This window comes from Dreissena polymorpha, chromosome 3 (assembly GCF_020536995.1).
Source record: "Dreissena polymorpha isolate Duluth1 chromosome 3, UMN_Dpol_1.0, whole genome shotgun sequence".
Lineage (NCBI taxonomy): Eukaryota > Metazoa > Mollusca > Bivalvia > Myida > Dreissenidae > Dreissena > Dreissena polymorpha.
In genome coordinates this window covers 105,238,212-105,261,791 of record NC_068357.1, presented here as the reverse complement: position 1 = coordinate 105,261,791, position 23,580 = coordinate 105,238,212, and the positions used below count along the sequence as shown (strand labels likewise).

Sequence of the window (23,580 nt, the reverse complement as noted above, 5' to 3'; positions counted from 1 at the left end):
GAAATCCATCTTTTATTTTGTAAATGACACGATTAACGATTATTTCACAGACTGGTTTAATTTTGTAATTACACTTTCTTCCTTGTTTATTTTTTTTCTGAAATTAAATGGAAAAAAAACATATAGTCTATGTATTATACTTAACATTAATATACTGTTGTTGCTATGTGTTTCTGTGATAATTACTATATACTATTACTTTATATATATGTCAATATTTAATGAAGTATAAAGGAACCAATTATTTTTTAGGCTATTGATCGCCAACTTGGGCAAGCTAGATAATAATCTAAATATACTACCTCTCAGTTTTGATCAACTGGGCGTACCAGTTTTTTCGTACACCAACACCAATAATAAATGTAATAGGAAACAATCTTGTGCACTTTTACACCTTTGAACATACGAATAGCCCGCAACTTGAAAATGCAATTACTGGTCAAAATTTAAATCACGTGTAAGCCAAGGCATAATATTAGATTTATTGACTCACTAATATTTGTTTTCTTTAATTCGACTAGTTACCACTCTTAAGAACCTATTACATTGTAAAGCCTAGCGTGTCTCTCAATATTGTAGGTTTTTATTTAGAATATTATACAATATATTAAACAATATATTTTTGTTTATGGCAAGGTCATTTTTAAGTTAAAAAAATGCGATTAGAAGTGCGTTGTTAAATGTTTCAACTTCAAATAGTTTTATATGATTGCAGAATTTAATTGTGCAATCAACGGGCTGTATACTCATACTTATATAATAATAAAGGTTTTTATCAAATTTAATGGGTCAAATGAATATTATAAACACCAAACGGAGCTTCTGAAAATAAATAAGTTGCTTACACAGGTACATAATTTATCTTTCTCAAAGATTTGCACATGGAAAACAATTCAGAAACACGCATTAACTTTACCTTGCAACATAAACATTAATGCATTAACTGTATGTAGTAATTATCAATCTCTTTTGAACTAAACTTATTTAGCACTCTAGGAAATCTCCGAAGTAAACTGATTGATGTTAAGTCATACATGATGTGTACGGTCCCCGGGGGGGGGGGGGATAACTTCCTAAACACGGGTATATGGGGGTGTGCCAAAAATATGGGGGGGGGTGTTTTTCGACTTAAATTATAGATATGGGTATGGTTTTGAGCACCAAAGTATAGATATGGGTATTGAAATCAGAAATTTGCTTGTATATAAATGCATATAGATTTGAAAGTATCAGTATCAAATAGGTTAAACATGCTTAATCGAATTCTAGATTTTGTAAATAAAGCTATGCTATTTTGAAAAATAAAACGTTCATATTTTTTATCGTATTGTATCATCGTATATCGGTCACATTTCGGAAGTCTCAGTAGGACACCCCTACCCTAAAATTTGTATTGTAATAAGCCAAGTTTTGCTAGTTGTTACATTATTCCTAATTGTTATAGCTAGCCTTACTGTTATAGTTGTTATAGTATGCCTAGTTGTTCTAGTTGTTTGAAAAAGCCAAATTGTTGTGGTAAGCCTAGCTGTTGCAGTATTCCTAGTTGTTCTAATAAGCCTAGTTGTTGTAGTAAACGTGGTTGTTGTAGAATACCTAGTTGTTGTAGTAAGCCTAGTCGTTCTTGTTGTTGTAATAAGCCTAGTTGTAAGTGTTGTTGTAGTATGCCTTGTTGTTCGTGCTGGCGTTGTTAGCCTAGCTGTTCGTATTGTTGTAATAAGCCTAGTTGTTTGTGTTGCTGTAGTATGTCTAGTTGCACATGTTGTGATCCTAGTTGTCCGCGTTGTTAGAGATAGCTAATTCTTGTTGTAAGCATAGTTGTTCTAGTTGCTAAAGTATTCCTAGTTGTTCTAGTTGTTATATTAAGCATTGGTTTTCTAATTTTTGTAGTAAGCCTAGTTGTTCTATTTCTTGTAATAAGCATAGTTGTTCTAGTTGTTGTAGTATTCCTGGTTGTTATAGTTAGCATTTTTGTTCTCGTTTTTGTAGGAAGCCTAGTAAGTTCTAGTTGTTCCAATAAGCCTAGTTGTTCTTGTTGTTGTAGTAAGCCAGTTGTTCGTGTTGTTGTAGTATGTCTAGTTGTTCGTGTTTTTGAAGTTTTCCTAGATGTTCGTGTTTTTGAAGTATTCCTAGTTATTCGTGTTGTTGAAGTATTCCTAGTTGTTCGTGTTGTTTTAGTATGCCTAGTTGTTCATATTGTTGTATTATGTCTAGTTGTTCGTGTTGTTGTAGTATGTCTAGTATGTCTAGTTGTTCGTGTTGTTGTAGTATACCTAGTTGTTCGTGTTGTTCGTGTTGTTGTAGTATGCCTAGTTTTCATGTTGTTGTAGTATGCCAGGTTATTAATGTTGTTGAAATCTGCTTAGTTATTCATGTTTTTGTAGTATGCCTAGTTGCTCGTGTTGTTGAAGTATGCCTAGTTGTTCAAGTTTTTCATTATGCATTGTTCGTGTTATAGTAGTATGTCTAGTTGTTCGTATTTTGTAGTATGCCTAGTTGTTCGTGTTGCTGTAGCATGCCCACTTATTGAAGTTGTTGTAGGTTAGCATTATTCTAGTTGTGGTAGTTAGCCTAGTAATTTTATGTGTTGTAGTTAGCCTAGTTGTTCTAATTGTTGTAGTTAGCCTAGTTGTTTAGGTTGATGTAGTTAGCCTTATTGTTCTAGTTGTTGTAGTTAGCCTAATTGTTCTAGTTGTTGTAGTTAGACTAGTTGTGCGTGTTATTGAAGTGGACGTGCAATAAGAGGATTTGGTGGTATTTTAAGAGTAATAAGTGGTTGATGGACATGACGCTGTTTTTACTAGTCGTACTATTTGAAATTTAAATTATAACAAACATGCAACAACTAGCTTTTTGGTTTCAAATACGATTTTGCTGTGTAATAGTACAATATTTCTAGTTTGGCCTTGAATAAGACGATATTTTATTGCATGTAACAATGCTATTTTTCTCCAGCATTTATATGTGTGTCGTATTTGTTTTCTAATACTGTTTACCAAACGTTTATTACATGTGTCATATTGACCCGCTTGTAGCAGCAGTATATGAAATATATCATCGCTAACGCTCGGGTTTATGTTGATTACGTACTCGGGGTCTAATTTATATGAAAATAAACACTTTAAAGATCAATTATATTTAATGCATGAACGAAAAGTAAAACAATAGTTGGTTCTTTGATACGAATCTTTATTTTACGTATGCAATTGAATTAAATTACCAGTTGACGAGTTTATTCATTATTTTTAAAAGCACTGTCGCGTACGATCAACTTGTAACAGATATCTAGACATGAAACCAATACCGAAGTACTGTGACAATTGTGTATCGAACATAGGGCTAAAGCATTGAGACATTAGACCGTTGAAACAAGTGTACAAGTATTGATAAATATTTTAATTAAATCCATTGTTTGTGATCAATCCATTTCCTTGTTGAATACTAATCTAATATTGCAGTATTTTTTACATCGGAATTCAATTGGGACTAATTTCTGTAAAATGTTTGTGACGGTGCGTTATGGAGGTAGGTACAAACAACTAATTTCATTTATATTTCGATTATTTTGATTAAAATAAACCATTACATTTTTGGTTCCTTGTGCAATGTTAAGGTTAACTAAAGACGAAATACCGTATTGGCCCATCATTATTTCAAACGGTTGAAATTGCGTCCGTATTTTAACTAAGAAAATGAGAAAGACAACGTTTTCAGTTTACTATGTTATGTTACTGTCAGTCCACGGCGAATTACCCCATTCATGGGCCAATCATTTTTAACCTTTAAATTGCATCCGTTTAATATAATTTTACAGCATATAAATTGTCAATAAAGCAGTATGCGCATATAGCAGTGTATACATTTATATTCTGAATAGTTAACTCTGCATACTAGTCGAAAACACAACTTGCTGTTGATTCCTTGCTGCAACTCTGTTTAACTCGAGTTATACAGGTAAAACGTTTATAAGCTTTGGGAACGGTAACAAAATGACCTCGTTCATATAGCGTCATAATCGATCGCAAGCCAAAACAATTGAAATAATTAATATCAAATATCATACAATCGTTGACTAATCGAGTGCAATTAGTATCAACTGGAGGGTTTAAATGACAATATCCTTCAAACGAACTGATAAACTACCGGAAAGCATAAAATAAATATTTACACTCTCAATATTTTATAAATATACTCAATATATAGCTAAATGTTTTATTTTGTCGAAGGTATACAGTAGGATAATCTCTTTAGTATGCTTATGTACGGACTCGAAAGTGTCCATATCTGCCTTTAATAGGCCTTCCTGTAATAGTCAGCAATTGACTATAGGAAGTACGAAGTAAAAGTACTATAAGTGTACTATATATTACCTTACCGTAATTTACGCACGCTTATTGATGTCAAAGATTTACATCACGAACTCTTAAATTTTACTGATTGGACATTCTGCTTAAGTAAGATAGGATGTGTGTATAATTTTGCTAATGCAATTTACAAGTTGCGTAACATTAATTTTGTCCATTAAATCTGCCACTTGGCAAAACCTCTAAATCTCAGTTGGTACCGTACGGACGCGTTGAAGCACTTTGCTTTTGAAGTTCCTATATGCGATTGCAGCTAACGAATGCTTTCCCTCGGCATTAAATGGAAACATCGGCTCGAGATATACAGGTCTTAAATCGATATGGAGCAATGACGCTGGTATTGACATTATTGAATGAATGTTTATTAAGATTCCATGGTGGTAACCTGGTGTAATATGATCAGTCTATCTGGTATCTGTCAGTGATGGAATCAGCATTCACCAAGAATTATTGGTATTTTTAATAAGGCGAGCCCATGAGAAGTTGGCAAATATGATTACATTTAATTTAATTCACCCAGATTCTGCCTAAATATTTTGATACACCTCGTTTATAACCGCATTTTCATTGTTTGTCAACGACTTGGCAGAAACTTGATTGAATTATAAAACTAACGATACTTTCGTTTGTGACTGTCTCAAAATATAAAATCACAATTGGTAAACCCAAAATTAACCGTAAAAATAATTATAACGATTCAAAGTTTGATATGCCAGAAAACGATCTGATCTGATCGGCTGAATAACATGATTAACCGATTTATTAGTTGCTTGACTGATTAATTGATTGACTACTTGATTGATTGACTACTTGATTGATTGACTACTTGATTGATTAAATGATTGATTGATTTCAGAGGACGAGAGAAGAATATTCAACATTAATTGCCGAAATGAGGTTCTGTTGCACCAAATTAAAAAAAAGTGCAAGGTTGACCGCGAAGGTGAGTAAATATGATTATGAAAAAAACACAAGTCCTTTCACTGTAGCAAGCAAATTTAAGCACTTCAGCAAATGGACGTGTAAATACAAAAAATGAAACGGCACACTGATATACACATACATAAACTATTTAGATATCTTTGGTTTCCCAAATGTGACCCCAATTAATGGCAATTTTACAAAGGGCGACTACTCTGCATTGATGTTTATAAAAACATACGGATTAGCTTCCTTTTAAATTACATGTAATAACATTTCGGGACGACCTACCGCAAATTATTATTTTTTTAAATGTATTTTCTATGATCACTCGTGAATCAAAATCGATATTTCACTAAATCCAACAAATATCCTCTATTTAATTGACAAAAAAACTATACACCGATACGTCTCTGAATTGCACTTCTGTCAAAACTGTACACTTTGATACTTCTATAACGCAACACTTTTTAAAATAGAATATCTCAGTTACAAGCTAAGATTTTGATTTAAAAATTTACGTGTGATCATTTGACTACATTCCGAGCAAGCTCATGGTGAAATCATTCATCCGTGACGATCGGACGCTTAAGCACGTGGGGTATGTACGGTTTCATCAGTTGCATGTGGAAATGGTGAAACGCAATATTATTCTAAAATTGTTTCAATTTTATCATTTAAGATGGGTTCTTACATCAGGATAACATAAAACTAGTTTTCAAAATGTATGGCTAATATGAATATTTAAAAGCGCATTTTGACATATTGCAGGTGACCTGCAAGTGTCGTATTGAAGACTTTTCTTACGCAACACTTTTCAAACTTTAATACAGGTATATCTGTTAATATCTTCGTTATAGGTCAAGATTTTCATTCAAAATGGTAGATTTGATCATTTGACTACATTCGGTGCAAGCTTACGATCGGATGTTTTATCACTTGGGGTGGGTAGCATGCAATTGTCCAAAATGCGCGGTTTCGCTTCTGAATATTCATATGAAACATACCTTTTTTTAAATTAATGTTATGTTTTTCTAGAGTGTAACAACCCACATTAAATGATGAAATCAAAATAAATTTATAATAATATTGCGTTGCATTATTTCCACGTGCAAAAAGACGAAACTATACATACCCCACGTGCAAAAGCTTCCAATCGTCACGAAAAAATGATTTTATCGTTAGCTTGCTAAGAATGTAGACAAATGGTCACATTAAATTTTTTTAATCAAAATCTTATCTCATAACACAGATATTCAAGTTTGAAAAGTTGCGTTAGAAAAGTCTTCAAGGGTATATATCATCGCAAATGAAATTAATATAATTTATGTTCTACTTCTTTCTATCTAAATGGTTGAGTCACAATTGCCCATTTGAAACGCTCTTTGATAAAAGCTGTTTAAATGGTATGATTATGGTATTAATGAAATATAAATAACTGTTTGATAGCATACTTGTGCGTTAACAATATAAAAGCTTGTCTATCAGACATATCTGGTATTTCTAGGAATCGTTTTTGTTTATTGTGTTTCCATCGTTCACTTTAAAATTAAAATTAATGACCGTGCTTAAATGGCAAATGTAATCATATACTTTCATATTTAATTTCGTTTTGTAAATTTCATACAACACAACTAATAGTTGAATGAATGAAATTTTCTGTACACATGCTCCCCTTTTTTCGAAACAAGAAAGAACGGATAACGAGTTGTTAACAATTTAAAGTTATATAGTAATTCACGTGACTGGAACCTTTGACAAAAGCGTTTTGATAAATATGTTAATACATAGCGTTCTACTTTGTGACAACATATGTTTGGTCACTATTTCTAAGAACGTTCGTATTGACATCATAAAACTGCCCTATATGCAATGTACTTATGTGCTGGAGTGAAGATTGAAAATAAACTCGGTAGAGTTTAGAAGAGTTCGTATATCAAGTCTAGGTCTGCGTATCGAGATTCGAGATCTTTAAGAACAAGACACTTCTATAGGCTGATGGCGGAAGCCAATGTTCTTTTGAGAGTGTAAAATCCGAAACTAATTCTTGTCTTAAATGAAGGCAAACAATATTTTATTACATGTTCGGTTCAGGTTGTGAACTGAATGGAAAGTTACAAGTGCGTACCAGTTTAAAGGTACGACTGAAGGCTAAACGAGTAGATGAAAGTCGTTCCGAATACTTACGATAGTAAATGAACGATCAAAAGCGGTCTTGTTTGCTGCCTTCTTTGCCCGATTATCCACCATTTAGTTTCCCGACAGGCTCGTGTGTACAATAATTCACTATAGGACGACGGCTGTTGTTTTGGAAATTTCGTTAATGATATCAATCAGTGTTTTCAGGCCATGGTCAACATGGCCAGACATAAGTGCCAGTTGTGCTGTACGCGATTTGTGAAGAAGACTGCGTTGTAAGGTCCCATTCCCCACAATCGGAGAGTCTTTGTAGCGTTGTGGATTGCCAGGTCTTCTGCCTTGTAGTTGGAGCACCACCTACCTGAAGGCTGACACTACATTGGTTCCTGGCCTGGCATCTTGATGAAGATGCCTAATCATCTATTTCTTGTGGTGTTTTCATATAATCTGTCACGGTAGATATGATTCAAAAGTCATGGCTTATGGCGTTAAGTTGCTCTCATTGGCTTTCTTGGTAATGCCAGCTAGGCGGATCTGATTTCCGAATCGAGAAGTTTCAGGTTCCAAGTTAAGGGCATCAGTCTGTCACAGAGCTCTCTTTCTCTCTTTAGCCTTTTCTTTGTGTATACATGAAGTCTGCCATGCACGCGGTTGCCTTGCAGCCGCTTGATTTACTAACTCTGGTCGAGAACCTTGGGTTCCCATGTAAATCTGGTGTCCAGTATGACTCTAAAAAGGTTATATCGTTTATATCTGAGGCAGTCTTCTGTCGCCGAGCTTGAGGCTGATCTTTTCTTTTGAGATGGAGAGGGATGATAATACCGCAGTAATCCGACGCAAGTTGTGCAGGTTTGTTGTCATCCGCTGAATCAGACCGACAATTGTTAAGATGTCACATTACCGCTGGATAATTGTATATTTAATTGGATTACCAATTTTCCAGAAGTTATCGAGCTATCTGACGAACATGGCACTGTGAAGAACTTGAGACAAAACCTGGACGAGTACGGCTACGAATACCTGAAGGAGAGAGAAACCGTCATATTGCTGAAAGTAGAAAGTACGTATCGCAACACACACATACATAAATGTAATATAGTGTTTCAGTAATTAAACGAACGATAGGTTATGATTTCTTCAACATCTTACCTCGAGTGTCAAATTTGGTAAGAAAACTAGTGACAGCCGTGAAATTATTTATGAATACTTTTATGACAAAATAAGTATAGACAATATTGTATCTAATCTCAGACTTCAAGGCCCAAAGGGCTTAATATGTGGTATGATAAAATATATTTTGGTTTAAATTCGGCCTCGCCTCAGGGTCCTTATTCAACTTGTTAAAATTGCTAGATGCGGCTTTCGGGGTAGGGGGATATTTGTGAATACCAATATTTTAAAATGAGAGTTTCTTCTGCGCGTCGTGGGTATATCCATTATGGGTGTTGCTCATTAAATATATATGTGCGTGTTTTAGCGTCAGTGTTTGACAATAAAACAATAGGCACGACAAGTATAGCAGTATTGATTTTTTTATTTGATTATATTGCCTCACACCGAATTTTAGTCACGGGTTTGATTGATAGCATAATGTGTCTAATTTATAAGACTCAAACACAACACGAATACTGTCGAAATGCACAGAATTTGTTTAAATATACGCCGTTTAATGTGTTCCAGCATGTGTTCAGGAACCTACTCCCCCGCCGCCGCCTCCGCCTGGATCAGATGACAAGACGGAGCCGCCTCCGCCGGAAGTGCTTCCCGATAAGACCACATTCATTCCATTGTTAGTAGCAATGTCAGAGAACCAAGAATTTATAGGTGCGTACAATGACTTGTTAACTTATTTTCTTTTATCTTAAACGACTTGATCTGGTGACGAAATAATCTTTGTGTCTTTGTTAGAGTTATTAAACGTATTTAAATTTATTAAGAACTTTTGTCGCAAAGAAATCTCGGCAAAGTTCGAAGCAAAGTCACGTGGGGTCTAAAAATAGTTAATGATGTAAAATTTTGTAAAAAAACTTGTTTTAATACTCCAGACGTAGAATTCTTCATGTCCAATCTTCCTGAAACTGGTTCAAAAAAAGTTTAAAAGATACCTAGGTCGAGTTTGTCGGTACAAATGTGCTTAGCAATTAAATATTTACCCAGCAGACACACAACGTTGAATCAACGTTGAAACAACGTTGAATGTTAGTCGTGACGTCGATAAACCTTATTTCAACCAATATACAACTACATGGATGTCTGCATTCTGCTTGGTTGATACTCGACGTTGTATCAACGTTGATATTTGGTTTAGGTCGAAATTATTTTTTGAACTGATAGATTAATAAATTCATATTTTCAAACACTTTAATTGTGTATATAGTGATATTAAGCAGTCTGTCAACATTGAATATACATTAGCTTCTTAATTACCATTTAAATGTTGTGTAAATGCATCTGATCAAATTTGACAATTTATGCTATGCTATTCAATGTTATGTTATGGTATGGTATGAGTGTTATGTCATGTTGTTGTGTTGATAGCTTATTGATTTTCATCCTTTTTTTGGCTGGAGTGTCGCGAACTGCGATTAATTATACCTTGGGTGTGGATGCTGGATCTGATATCTGATATTGTTCGAGAGAGAGAGAGAGAGTTTGTTTGTTTAAGATTAAATGTGCTCTGTTGCAAGAGAGATTACATTTTCGGCTGTGCTTATCAGCTTTTTATGCTGTGAATGTTGATAAGTGTGGGTCTGACAAATTTGTAGCTGGAAAGAGTTTAGTTAGTTAGAATTTAGGCTTTAAATTAGTAACATCGAAACATCTTTCATTGTGGATTATAGTTGTATTAAGATCAGCAATTAGTGGACAATAGTTGCTTTTTGACTAGCAATATTGAAAATAACTAAATATTAAGTGTAAAAGTAAAAACTGCTTATTTTGGAATATTAAATATAAATAAAGTGTTGTGTTATTAATGAACTCAATGTAGTGATTTAATTGTATACAGTCCTAACAGTTATTCTAATAGAACAATTGGAAAACCTCGCTACATTGAATGGAAATTAATGAAAATTCAACCAAATATTGACGTTAAGTCAACGTTGTTTCAACGTTGAAACAACGTTGATTCAACGTTGATATCGACGTTGATTTAAGGTTGATGCCTCAACGTTGTCTCAACTTTCAAAATCAAATATAAATCCAATTTTCAACGTTGAATCTGACGTTGATTCAACGTTGAATGAACGTTACTGTGTCTGCTGGGTATGTTTCATAAATTACTTTTATCATTCTTAACTCCACAGTTCAAAATAATTTAGTTCCTTCGAGTTTAAGATGGGCGTGTCCATGACCCTCTTAATATGTTTTTGATTATCTTCCAATATTTATTCGCGCAAAATTGAATCAAGTAACTTTAAATAATTTGTGGACGCACTACAACGTAAAACGGACAAACTGACACAAGTGCACCATGATGAGCCAAAAATTGAGAGTTCTGTCAAGTGCTTGTCTTGACATCCGTATGTTCGTTCAGATTGTCCATTATAAAAACAACGATATTTTTGTAATTGACATTTGTATAGATAAGCTGAACGGTCGCGATCGAAAACAACATCATGTGCATCGGGACCGACATTCAGCTGATCGACATAAATCAGGAAACCATCGTACATAACTCATTATCGTAGTTCAGTGTGCTTGTTGCGTGTACCGTCTTGGGCTCATTGTATCACAGCTTCTCTAACTTACATGTCAATGTCCGTCATTAAAATTTGATAATTCTTTGTACATATCTAGAAAACACAATAACACACTTTTTGACACAGGGCAGGGCCCTTGTTACATATCCGGCATGGTGTTACAAATTGACAATACTATCAAACTGACATAGATCAAATTAATTACACATGCACAACAGAACTGCACGATAACACACGATATATGCATGCATGTATATGTAACATTGATATTGCAAGATACCATCGTAATGACTAAAACGTATTGGTTCATATACATGTTAAATGTAAAACCTTACTGTGTGATTATAGGCAATGCGTTACCTTCGGGTAGTGTTCTCACTTACAAGCGCAAACATTATTTTTTGCAAATTAAAAACAGTAACGTGTATTTTCCTAACAGTACTGTATTATTTGTCCCATATGGTATGTATAGTGGCATTTTGGCATGCCAATATGAGGCCAATATCGGCCAGTTCGTAAGGACTGCATATGCGCATGTTTGATGGGAATGAACGACGAAGAACGCTTCAGATTTCTGATTTTATGTCTATTTTGAAAAACGCATCAGGTTTTAACGATTCGGTTTTAACCAACAGTATCAACCCCGTATTCATTTATTTTTCAAAATAATTGTATTAAAAAGTTATAATATGTTACAAATTAACCGACGGCACTATTGGTCTAGGTTTAAATGCCAAATAATGTATAACTGAGTAACGTCCCTTTTCATCACATTAAATTACACTTACGTCATTTTCAAAACCATATTCCGTACAGTCATTGAACAAGCAAGATTATTTACAAGATATTCATGTTTCTTCCATAAATGAAGTATATTCAAAAGTATATTTTATGACGTTTTTTTTTCATATTAATATAAACATCTGAAGTAAATAAGACGTGTCAAAACAATTCTGCAAAAATTGAACACTAAAACCCGTACAGTGTAAACAACTTTTACGTGCATTTCCACGAATCCATGCATGTTTACTGTTTAAAAATCCCACGTTTTCAAGCACACTTTTGTTTTCATGTATTCACTTCACTTACATAAAGTTGTCACATACTTTCCAAATTCACTTCACATCTTAAAAGTAGTCCCATACTTTCCAGTACTCACATCACCTTTAAAAAGTAGTCCCATGCTGTCCAGTACTCACTTAACTTCTTAAAAGAAGTCCCATTACGTCCAGTATTTACTTCACTTCTTAAAATTAGTCCAATACTGTTCAGTATTCACTCCACTTCTTAAAAGCAGTCCCATACTGTCCAGTATTACTTCACTTCTTAAAAGTAGTCCTATTCTGTCCAGTACTCACTGCACTTCTTAAAAGTAGTCCAATACCGTCCAGTATTCACTTCACTTCTTAAAAGTAGTCCCATTCTGTCCAGTGTTCACTTCACTTCTTAAATTTAGTTCCATTCTGTCCAGTACTCATTATACTTCTTAAAAGTAGTCTCATACCGTCTAGTATTCACTTCACTTTTTAAAAGTAGTCCCATTCTGTCCAGTACTCACTTCACTTCTTAAAAGTAGTCCCATACCGTTCAGTATTTACTCCACTTCTTACATGTAGTCCCATACTGTCCAGTATTCACTCCACTTCTTAAAAGAAGTCCCATACTGTCCAGTATTTACTTCACTTCTCAAAAAGAGTCCCATTCTTTCCAGTACTCACTTCACTTCTTAAAATTAGTTTCATGCTGTCCAGTATTCACTTCACTTCTTAAAAGTAGTCCTATGCTGTCCAGTATTCTCTTCACTTCTAAAATCTTATTCCATTCTGTCCAGTATTCACTTCACTTCTGAAAACTTGTTGTTCAATTCTGTCTAGTATTCACTTCACTTCTTAAAATTAGTTCCATTCTGTCTAGTATTCACTTCACTTCTTAAAATTACTTATATTCTGTCCAGTATGCACTTCACTTCTTAAAAGTAGTCCCATACCGTTTAGTATTTACTTCACTTCTTAAAAGCAGCCCCATACTATACAGTATTCACTTCACTTCATAAAATGAATTCCATTTAGTCCAGTATTCACTTCACTTCTTAAAAGTAGTTCCATTCTGTCCAGTATTCACTTCACTTCTTAAAAGTAGTCATATACTGTCCAGTATTCACTTCATTTCTATAATTTAGTTCCATTCTGTCAAGTATTCACTTCAAGTTCACCTCTTAAAATTAGTTCCATTCTGTCCAGTATTCGAATCACTTCTTAACAGTAGTCCAATACTGTCCAGTATTCACTTCACTTCTTGAAATTAGTTTCATTATGTCCAGTATTCACTTCACGTCTTAAAATTCGTTCCCTTCTGTCCAGTATTCACTTCACTTCTTAAAATTACTTAAAAGTAGTCCCATACCGTCCAGTATTTACTTCAATTCTCAAAAAGCTGTCCCATACTATACAGTATTCACTTCACTTCATAAAATTAGTTCAATTTAGTCCAGTATTCACTTCACTTCTTAAAAGTAGTTCCATTCTGTCCAGTATTCACTTCACTTCTTAAAAGTAGTCATATACTGTCCAGTATTCACTTCATTTCTATAATTTAGTTCCATTCTGTCAAGTATTCACTTCAAGTTCACCTCTTAAAATTAGTTCCATTCTGTCCAGTATTCGAATCACTTCTTAACAGTAGTCCAATACTGTCCAGTATTCACTTCACTTCTTGAAATTAGTTTCATTATGTCCAGTATTCACTTCACGTCTTAAAATTCGTTCCCTTCTGTCCAGTATTCACTTCACTTCTTAAAATTACTTAAAAGTAGTCCCATACCGTCCAGTATTTACTTCAATTCTCAAAAAGCTGTCCCATACTATACAGTATTCACTTCACTTCATAAAATTAGTTCAATTTAGTCCAGTATTCACTTCACTTCTTAAAAGTAGTTCCATTCTGTCCAGTATTCACTTCACTTCTTAAAAGTAGTCATATACTGTCCAGTATTCACTTCATTTCTATAATTTAGTTCCATTCTGTCAAGTATTCACTTCAAGTTCACCTCTTAAAATTAGTTCCATTCTGTCCAGTATTCGAATCACTTCTTAACAGTAGTCCCATACTGTCCAGTATTCACTTCACTTCTTCAAAGTAGTTCCATTCTGTCAAATATTCACTTCACTTCTACAAATTAGACCCATTCTTTCCAGTATTAACTGCACTTCTTGTAATTAGTTCCATTCTGTCCAGTATTCACTTCACTTCTAAAAGTAGTCCCATACTGTCGAGTATTCACTTCACTTCTTAAAAGTAGTCTCATACTGTCGAGTATTTACTTCACTTCTTAAAAGTAGTCTCATACTGTCCAGTATTCACTTCACTTCTTAAAATGAGACCCATTCTGTCAAGTATTCAGCTCACTTCTTAAAAGTAGTTCCATTCTGTACAGTATTCACTTCACTTCTTAAAAGTAGTCCCATACGGTCCAGTATTCACTTAACTTTTTAAAAGTAGTCCCATACTGTCCAATATTCACTTCACTTCTTAAAAATTAGTTCCATTTATTCCAGTATTCACTTCACTTCTTAAAATTAGTTCCATTATGTCCAGTATTCACTTTACTTCTTAAAAGTAGTCCCATTCTGTCTAGGATTAACGTCACTTCTTAAAATAAGTTCCATTCTGTCCAGCATTCACTTCACTTCTTAAAAGTCGTCCCAAACTGTCCAGTATTCACTTCTCTTCTTAAAAATTGGTTCCATTCAGTCCAGTATTCACTTGACTTCTTAAAATATGTTCCATTCTGTCCAGTATTCACTTCACTTCTTAAAAGTACCCCCAGTCTTTCCAGTATTCACTTCACTTCTTAAAAGTAGTCCCATTCTGTCTAGTATTAACTTCATTTCTTAAAATATGTTCCATTCCGTCCAGTATTCACTTCACTTCTTAAAAGTAGTTCCATTCTGTCCAGTATTCACTTCACTTCTTAAAATTAGACCCATTCTTTCCAGTATGTCTGCACTTCTTAAAAGTAGTCTCACAATGTCCAGTATTCACTTCACTTCTTTAATGTAGTTCCATTCTGTCCAGTATTCACTTCACTCTTAAAAATAGACCCATTCTTTCCAGTATTCACTGCGATTCTTAAAAGTTGTCTCATACTGACCAGTATTCACTTCACTTCTTTAATATAGTCCCATACCGTCCAGTGTTCACTTCACTTTTTAAATGTATTCCCATACTGTCAAGTATTCACTTCACCTCTTAAAAGGCGTCTCATAGTGTCCAGTATTCACTTTTGTGTTGTTAAGAAGCTTAACATGTTTTTCAAGATATCATATTTAAAGGGACTTGTTCATAGATTTTTGTATTAAAGAAAAATTCGTTAAGGACCGTGACTAGCAAATCTATATTTTAATAGTCGTAAATTATTACAAAAGCAAGAAAAAACGTTCCCCGGACCTTTAGAAGAAACACCTAATAAAAGTTCGAAATTGATTATAAAAGCTACGTTAGTTATATGATTATTTTCCAAATTATCGAAAAAGGTGTTACAGATGCTTTATTTATTTACCGATTTATTTTGTTTATATCCATTAAGAACCCATAATTTTTACATTTTTCGTATACAGCATTATTTCGCTTGTTCTAACATAATGTATTCTTTTTGTGGGAATCTATCACAATTCTTTCGAAAATCGCCACTTTCGAAAATCGCCAATTTGTGAACAAGTCCTTTTCATTCTTTGATTTATACATTTCACTATTTTAAAAAGTGCAATCAGTTCCAGTTTATACGATAGTGTTGCAGATGTATGTATGCCATTGAATAAACATTATAGCATTGTTGTGATTTGTTGAGTGTTATAAACTATTGTTATTTTATATTATAGTATTTTTATATGCCTTCATGGTCGTATATGTTAGTAACGTTTCAAAATAAAGTTTAAATCTGAAAATGGTACAGAAAAAAAACAATTATGGGAACGTTCCACCTGACAGTCTTACTGTCAAAAGTTCAATAAGAAAGTGCTCTAGTTTGAGACAAGAATTCAATACTTGAACATAAAAAAGAAAAAACTCAAAGATCAAAATACATAAATGAGTTATGAGACATATCGCACTTCGAGCTTAAATTGATGACAAACTATATTTAAACTTGCTTGTGAAAATAGCTTGTGTAGTTTGAAATAACAATACTGTTACCATTAAAAAAAAAATCAGACACGGGCACCAAGACAGGGCGAGAATCAGACATCCTATATTTTTGAGTACATATTCTTACACAGCTGACACTACGAAAACGAGATTATGTCTCAAGTAAGTGTGTTTCGCTTTATTTATCGATACAAATATTTTGGAGTAGCAGTACATACTTACATTGTTATTTTAAAGATTCATTGAACCCGAAAGATAGACTAAGCAAGGCCTCTGTGTTCGATGACCCGGATGGCAAAGGGAAGAAGGCGAAGTCAAAAGACAAGAAGAAAGATAAAGATAAAAAGAATAAACCAGCACAGCCCAAGAAATGAGGCTAGACATATCAAAACACTGCAAGACTTAACAGGGAGACACCAATTCAAAAGAAGATGAACAGGATCACTTTTGGTGAACCTTCGCCACATAGTGTGCACTAAGCTAAATTACAATAAATACTTTTAGACGGACTATATACAATTGAAAAACATGTTTTGTTTTTAAAACAGGCACGTCTCACTTTCTTAGAGTAATGCGTCTTCCTATCATGATGGAAAACATATATTTTAACGGGCGCAAAAATAACCCCCCAAAATATATACCAGACATTGCAGTTATTTCTGTAAAAATCGAGAACAAGTCTTGCATGCTATTTGAAACATTATTGTTTAAGATTACGCACAACAGACTTGCATTCATGCAGCAGTTTTGATAAGAGGAAACCTTTCTCTTCATTTTTTTAAATTGATTTTTTATTATCAATATTTATGTTTTCTAAGTTTGTGTTGTATAGATTGTACACTGGCGACAACACATTAATATCACAGTTAGTTTAGTCACATGTTTATAGTAAACAACCGTCTACGTCGTTTGTATTTATTAAACTGACAACTTATTATTAATTTGCATAGCTTGTGTGTTTTATTGCGACAGAACTGTCATACGGTAACCACCAAAGGTTAACCACTTAAGTAATGTGTCATTTCACTTGTATCTTTATAGCATCCACGATGTTATTTGACATTTGTTAATAAATGTTAATAAATGCATCTCAAAAAGTGAGATTAACAGCCGTAGTAAAGCAATAAAAATTTGGTCCTTTGGTGAGAATTTCAACAAACAGGCAGTTTGAGCTTCGCGTATTCGAGCCAACATGAGTCGACAGGAGTTATATAAATGTAAGTAACTTCATGTGCAGTAAGAAGTACGGAGTTTAGGCAGAATAAATAGACCAGTTGAGTGTTACTGTTTATATTCGGGATTTTCCGCTCATGCATACTGACTTGTTGAAAGCAACGGTTACAGTAACGTCAAACATATCGATACAGTCCTGTGGCAATATAATTGATAAGAAAAGCCGAAATGAACACGTAACACCTTAATAATTTTTCAAACATTTCATATTTATTGCAAATATTGTATATAAGTGTAATTGCATATTTATAAAAATACGTGTTAGCAGATACGTTATCTACGTCTCAAGTGTTAGGCAGTAGCAGTAGAGAGAAGGTAGTTGGAAGATTGACACCGACAATTTCACAAAACAAAGCTATAACTTAGCCGTATGATTTCTTGCAGAAGGACTTCAGTTAATTAAAAAATATATATAAAACAAGAGTGCCATGATGGCCCTGTATCGCTCCACTGTTTTTTATGAGAAAAAAACGTGCAATGCGCATGGGGTAATATGTACACAAGCATGTGACTTTTTCTTTCTATTCCTCGTCCCACTGGGCGCTTAAAAGTTGGAGGGTGAGCTTTTTTATATATGGAAAAAGTTACTACCGTGTTAACTTAACAGACTAAAAAGCCCGCGAATTGTTGCACAGGTCCTTTGCTTATAACGTAGGTACATTTATCTCTCCAAAAGATATTGTCGTTCTTTCTATTTCACATATTTTAAGATGCTGAAGATCAAATCTACGCATGTGATTTGAAACAGATGCACAAGACCCATAGGAATCAAAATGCCTTAACCCTTTACCAAACGACACATTTTGGACTTTCCCAATTTGAAAGAGGTTGCAGACGACAATTAAATTGTAATGGAATATGAAGGAAATGATCAGGTAGGGTAGAAATAATTGTGATAAAAGAAGAAATTGCTCATCTTGAGCAATTTCTCCTTTTATCACAATTATTTATAAAGTTGTCAGCTACAAACCCGTAAAATCCTGTTAGTGTTTGGTAAAGGGTTTATAATCCCTGGTTCCTTCTTAGAGCCTTTCACACATTTATAACAAATACAATAGTAGCATCTTTCTTTGTAAAGAATCATCTCAAAATATAATTAACAACCCACATATCCCTAAGACCAACAGGCCTGAGAATATTATGATAATCTAAAGATTATTTCTTTATATTTATAAATGTATTTAATTAATTAATACATTTGACTTCTAAGATCAATTCATAACTTATTTTAAGAAAATTATAAAATGGTCAGAAATTTATATGGATCGTTGAGCAATTGACAATCATATCCACAATTCATGAGTCACTATTCACAAATGGAACAATGAAACATTAGTTATTAAAAAGCAGCATATAAGATAGTAACGAACATTGCACTTCATTAATTCAAACACCTTCTCTTGGATACAAAGTTCGAGTTTACCATGCAGTATCATATATTGAATTTTCTTGAAATAATTGTGTTCATGGAAGTTGTGTTTTTAAAATCAATAAGATATTATTAAACTGGTTTAAACACTACAAAAAAGACATGAAATTAACATGTCATCCGAAATCATTTTATCCGGATATATGTTCACTTTCGACATATTTAAATAAAACCCGACTTCTTCAGTTTATAAGAAAAACATTCATAACACTTTTTCTTACTTCAACTCTTTTGTAAGCAGTCACCATCTGATCTAAAATGGCACTAAATGACAGGGTTTTATCTCATGTTTACAAGATGTTGTTGTTGTTGTTGGTCACAGTCACACGGCCGCAGTAATCTCCCCTGGTAAACGTCATATGTTCAGTTTTGTGACCCTCAGGGCCGGGTCAAATTTGAGCCCAGGGGAATAATTTGAACACATTTGGTAGAGGACTATTAGATATAACTACACGCCAAATTTAGTAGCCCTAGGCTCTATAATTATGAACAAGAAGATTTTTAAAGTTTGCACAAAAAAGGCCTTATTTAAGCATATGTTCATTTTTGTGACCCCCAGGGCAGGGTCAAATTTGTCCCCAGGGGCATAATTTGAACAAACTTAGTAGAGAACTATTAGATGTCACTAAATACCGAATTTGGTAGAAATAGGCCCAATGGTTATGGGCAGAAAGATTTTTAAAGTTTGCACAAAATGGGCCCAATATAAGCATATGTTCAATTTTGTGACCCCTGGGGAACGGTCAAATTTGATCCCAGGGGCTTAATTTGAACAAACTTGGTAGAGGACTATTAGAAGTCATTACACACCAAATTTGGAAGCCCTATGCTATACGGTTATGGACAAAAAGATTTTTAAAGTTTGCACAAAATAGGCCTTATATAAGCAAATTTTCAATTTTTTGACCTCCCGGGGTAGGGTCGAATTTGACCCCAGTGGCATAACTTGAAGAAACTTGGTAGAGGACTATAAGATGTCACTACATACCACATTTGGTAGCCCTAGGCCCAATGGTTATGGATGATAAGATTTAAAGTTTTCACAAAATAGGCCTCATATAAGCAAATTTTCATTTTTTTGACCCCCGGGGCAGGGTCCAATTTGACCCCAGGGGCATAATTTGAAGAAACTTGGTAGAGGACAATAATATGTCACTACATACCAAATTTTGTAGCCCTAGACCCAATGGTTATGGACGAGCAGATTTTTAAAGTTTTCACAAAATAGGCCTTATATAAGCTAATTTTATTTGTTTTGACCCCCCGGGGCTGGGTCAAATTTGACCCCAGGGGCATAATTTGAACAAATTTGAAAGAGGTTCACCCCGGAAACTTTCATCTGAATTGGACAAGTAGTTTAGGAGAAGAAGATGTTTAAAGAAAAAGTTAACGCACGGACGCACGCACGACGGACAGAGGACCATGACATAAGCCCCGCTGGCCTCTGGCAAGTGGAGCTAAAACATATCATTATATAATTATGAGTATCACTGGCATGTGTGTGCTTGCGTGTTTAATTGTTCATGAGCGATCGAAGGTGTAAGAGATGCATTGAATCAACCAATCAACAAAACAGCCATATACAAAGCAAATTATCAGATACTTATTAATCTATTTGTTTCAGTCGTATTGCTATAGTAGTTACTTTTTCCACACAGTTCTTCAAAAGAAAATCAAAATCAATATACTTTTCCCCAACTACCATTAACATTGTTCATTGTGTAAATATGTAGGAAATAATATAAGTTACATTATACAAAACAACAAATGGAAATAACTCTTATTTTAGAAAGTGTTTGGTTTTGTTTTTGTGAATGGAAACTTGGGCTCCTGGCTCATTTCCCTTTCATTTCAACCATGAATTAACCACAGTTTCATTAAAAGAATTCCCGGCTCAATCCCGTTTCCATTTTTTTAACCATGAATTAACCACAATTTCATTTACAATTACGATTCCATTTTAACCATAATTTCGAAATCACCAGAGTTATCGTAATTAACTGGCGCAAAACAGGTTGATGGAGGACTTTCGACCACTACCATTATTCGTGAATTAAAAAAAAGAAGAAAAAGACTGGTTTGTACATGTCTAACAGGCTTTTATTGCCAACGCATGAATTAAACGATTCGGGATGTCCAAGCCACTTGACTAACGACATGTCCCCGCCTTTTCCAATAACTTTTTCAATTCTATATACTTCTTGACTTGTCTTTTGTAGTTCGTGTTCATAAAATGTACCCTGTATTCCCTCACCATTATACTCAGTGATTTTATACGTTGGCGGATCAGTATATTGAACTTGTGACACTGTAAACACCTCCACAGTCCATTTGGTGTATATCCTTTTTCAAATATTTCCTTTTTCTTAGTGTTTCTTACCTTATCACCAACTTTAAATATTGGCTTGCCGTACTTGTGTGGGTGTTTTGAGTACAAATTTAACCAAACAACGCTTTCATTCTTTTTATCACTAGCATCAGCAGGTGTCATTTTGATTGATGAATGTTTTGTGTTGTTATAATCATTGACCATTTCATCAAAACCATCGACATATTTTCTGGTAGATCGACATATTTTCTGGTAGAGTTGGTTGAAAAGTATACATACATTTTCCTTCATTGTTCTGTTCCATCGCTCTACCACGAAAGTTTTCTCTTCGTTTTCTGTTGAATACAACTTGACTCCCAAAGCGGTAACATTTTTATTGTAAAACTCTTCCCTTATCAACCCACAACTTTTAAGGTTGCCTTTTAAGAAAGATTTTGTTTAATGCATTAGCAACCTCAACTCTGGTTTTACTCTTTAATGTAACAATCCAGCCATATTTTGAAAATACATCTATAACTGTTAGCAAGTATTTTATACCATAATTAAATTTAGCAAAAGCTTGCATGTCTACTAAATCAGCAGCCCATATTTTATCAATGCCATAGACAACGAACATTCTTTTTCTAAAACGTTTTACAACGGTTCTATGAAGTTCGTTTGCGAGCTGATCGGTCCATTTTAGTTCTTTAGCCACGACTTTTTTCCCCTTATAACCTAACCAAAACCTTGCCTTGGTAGATATTATCGGCTTTATTATACCTCGCTCAATTCTTTAACGGATCGTCGGGTCTTTAATAGTATACACTTATTTTATGGATGCGCGGTGAACAGTCAAAACTGTTTCCCAAGGTATCAGGGATGACTTTGGTACTGTTGCCCGAGGCCGAGAGGCCGAGGGCAACAGTTCCAAATGTCAGCCCTGATACCGAGGGACAACAGTTTTGACTGTTCACCAAGCATCCATGAAATAAGTGTTTTATTACCTGATCAAATTTCCAACATAGAAATAACAGCAAACTAAATTTTTATTTACACACAACAGTAATCGATAAAATAAATAATTTTGACTGTTTAACTGTAAAATGACGTCATTTTTCAACGAAATGACGTCATTATTCCAGCGGGCAACAGTTCAAACTGTTGACCGGTCAACAGTTCGATATTCACCGGTAACAGTTAAAAACATTGCAAATTTCTTTTTCAACGAGGAAATAGCAAAAAATAATTAATTATCATTTATATAAGACATCAGGTAATAACATCCATTGTTCAAGCATAATTTTATCAGCTGCGTTTCTACTTGCTGTATCTGGAATGTGTTGGTAAGCTAAATCATTGTAGGCAGCATTATCAACTCGATCAACTGGTTTACCCCAGTCTTTATAAGCACCAGCTAAAGTTAATCGCTCGTTTAAATTAGTTTCAGGTCCTGCAAAGTTCATTCCTGGAATATGTATTTCACCGCGAAATTTAACCCACGGACGCTTTACTTTACTAGTTACCGAATTCAACGACGCAACCAAGTCTCTTCGAGTTTCAGTATGCATTTTTACAAACTGTTTTTTACCACAACCGCAAACGGTGCACTTTCCGAGAAACATTGGTTTATTGTTTTAATTGACAATATTTTGCACATCAACTGTTTCAGTTTTGCTTTTGCACTTTACGCAATACATTTTTAAATGAACAAAATATATATTTAAAATTGAAGTTAAAGATCTTTCGTGGAATGATGTTGTTTAAAAAAGATGCAACAGTAGACCGTGATCAATACGAGGTCTTATTATTGGTAAAAGCGGATGTGGAAAAACTATACTATTGTTAAACCTTTTACTACGACCAGGCTGGTTAGACTACAACAATTTGTTAGTTTTTGGCAAGTCGCTATTTCAGCCGAAGTACAGAATTATTATGAAAGCGTTTGAAGAAAAGCTAACTAAAGAAGAGATTATAATTGTTTGAGGAACAAGACTATATAATGCGGAATGTTGTTTCACCAGCTCTTTTAGTTGATTTAATTGCTAAAAGGTTAGAAAAGCCAGCTGAAATTGAATGATTTTTTTTAAACGTCTGATGATGTACTTGATCCTAGAGACTTGAGCAGCCCTAAAAAAAATAATGATTTTTAAAATCGGAAATCATCTATATATAATAAATATTACTTTAAGCATCCGCAAATTATTGAAAGTGATACTGTAATTGGTGAAAGTGCTATAGTAATTAGAAAAAGTAAAACTGCACTTAGACGTTTGGCAAGAAAATATGTTATTCATGGACTTGAAGGAAATGATACTCCAACATTTTTAGATATTGTTAGGCCTGAAT

General features: G+C 34.1%; 1 protein-coding gene across 1 annotated transcript; it reads left to right on the top strand.

Annotated features, from left to right (window-relative positions):
* The first annotated feature begins 3,345 nt into the window (after positions 1–3,345).
* On the top strand, positions 3,346–17,309 carry LOC127870833 (uncharacterized). Its single transcript, XM_052413363.1, has 5 exons — positions 3,346–3,522; positions 5,218–5,304; positions 8,365–8,481; positions 9,102–9,245; positions 16,502–17,309. Exons 1-5 carry the CDS (start codon positions 3,498–3,500, stop codon positions 16,636–16,638), a joined length of 510 nt encoding a protein of 169 aa, XP_052269323.1. The 5' UTR covers positions 3,346–3,497; the 3' UTR covers positions 16,639–17,309.
* Positions 17,310–23,580: the final 6,271 nt, after the last annotated feature.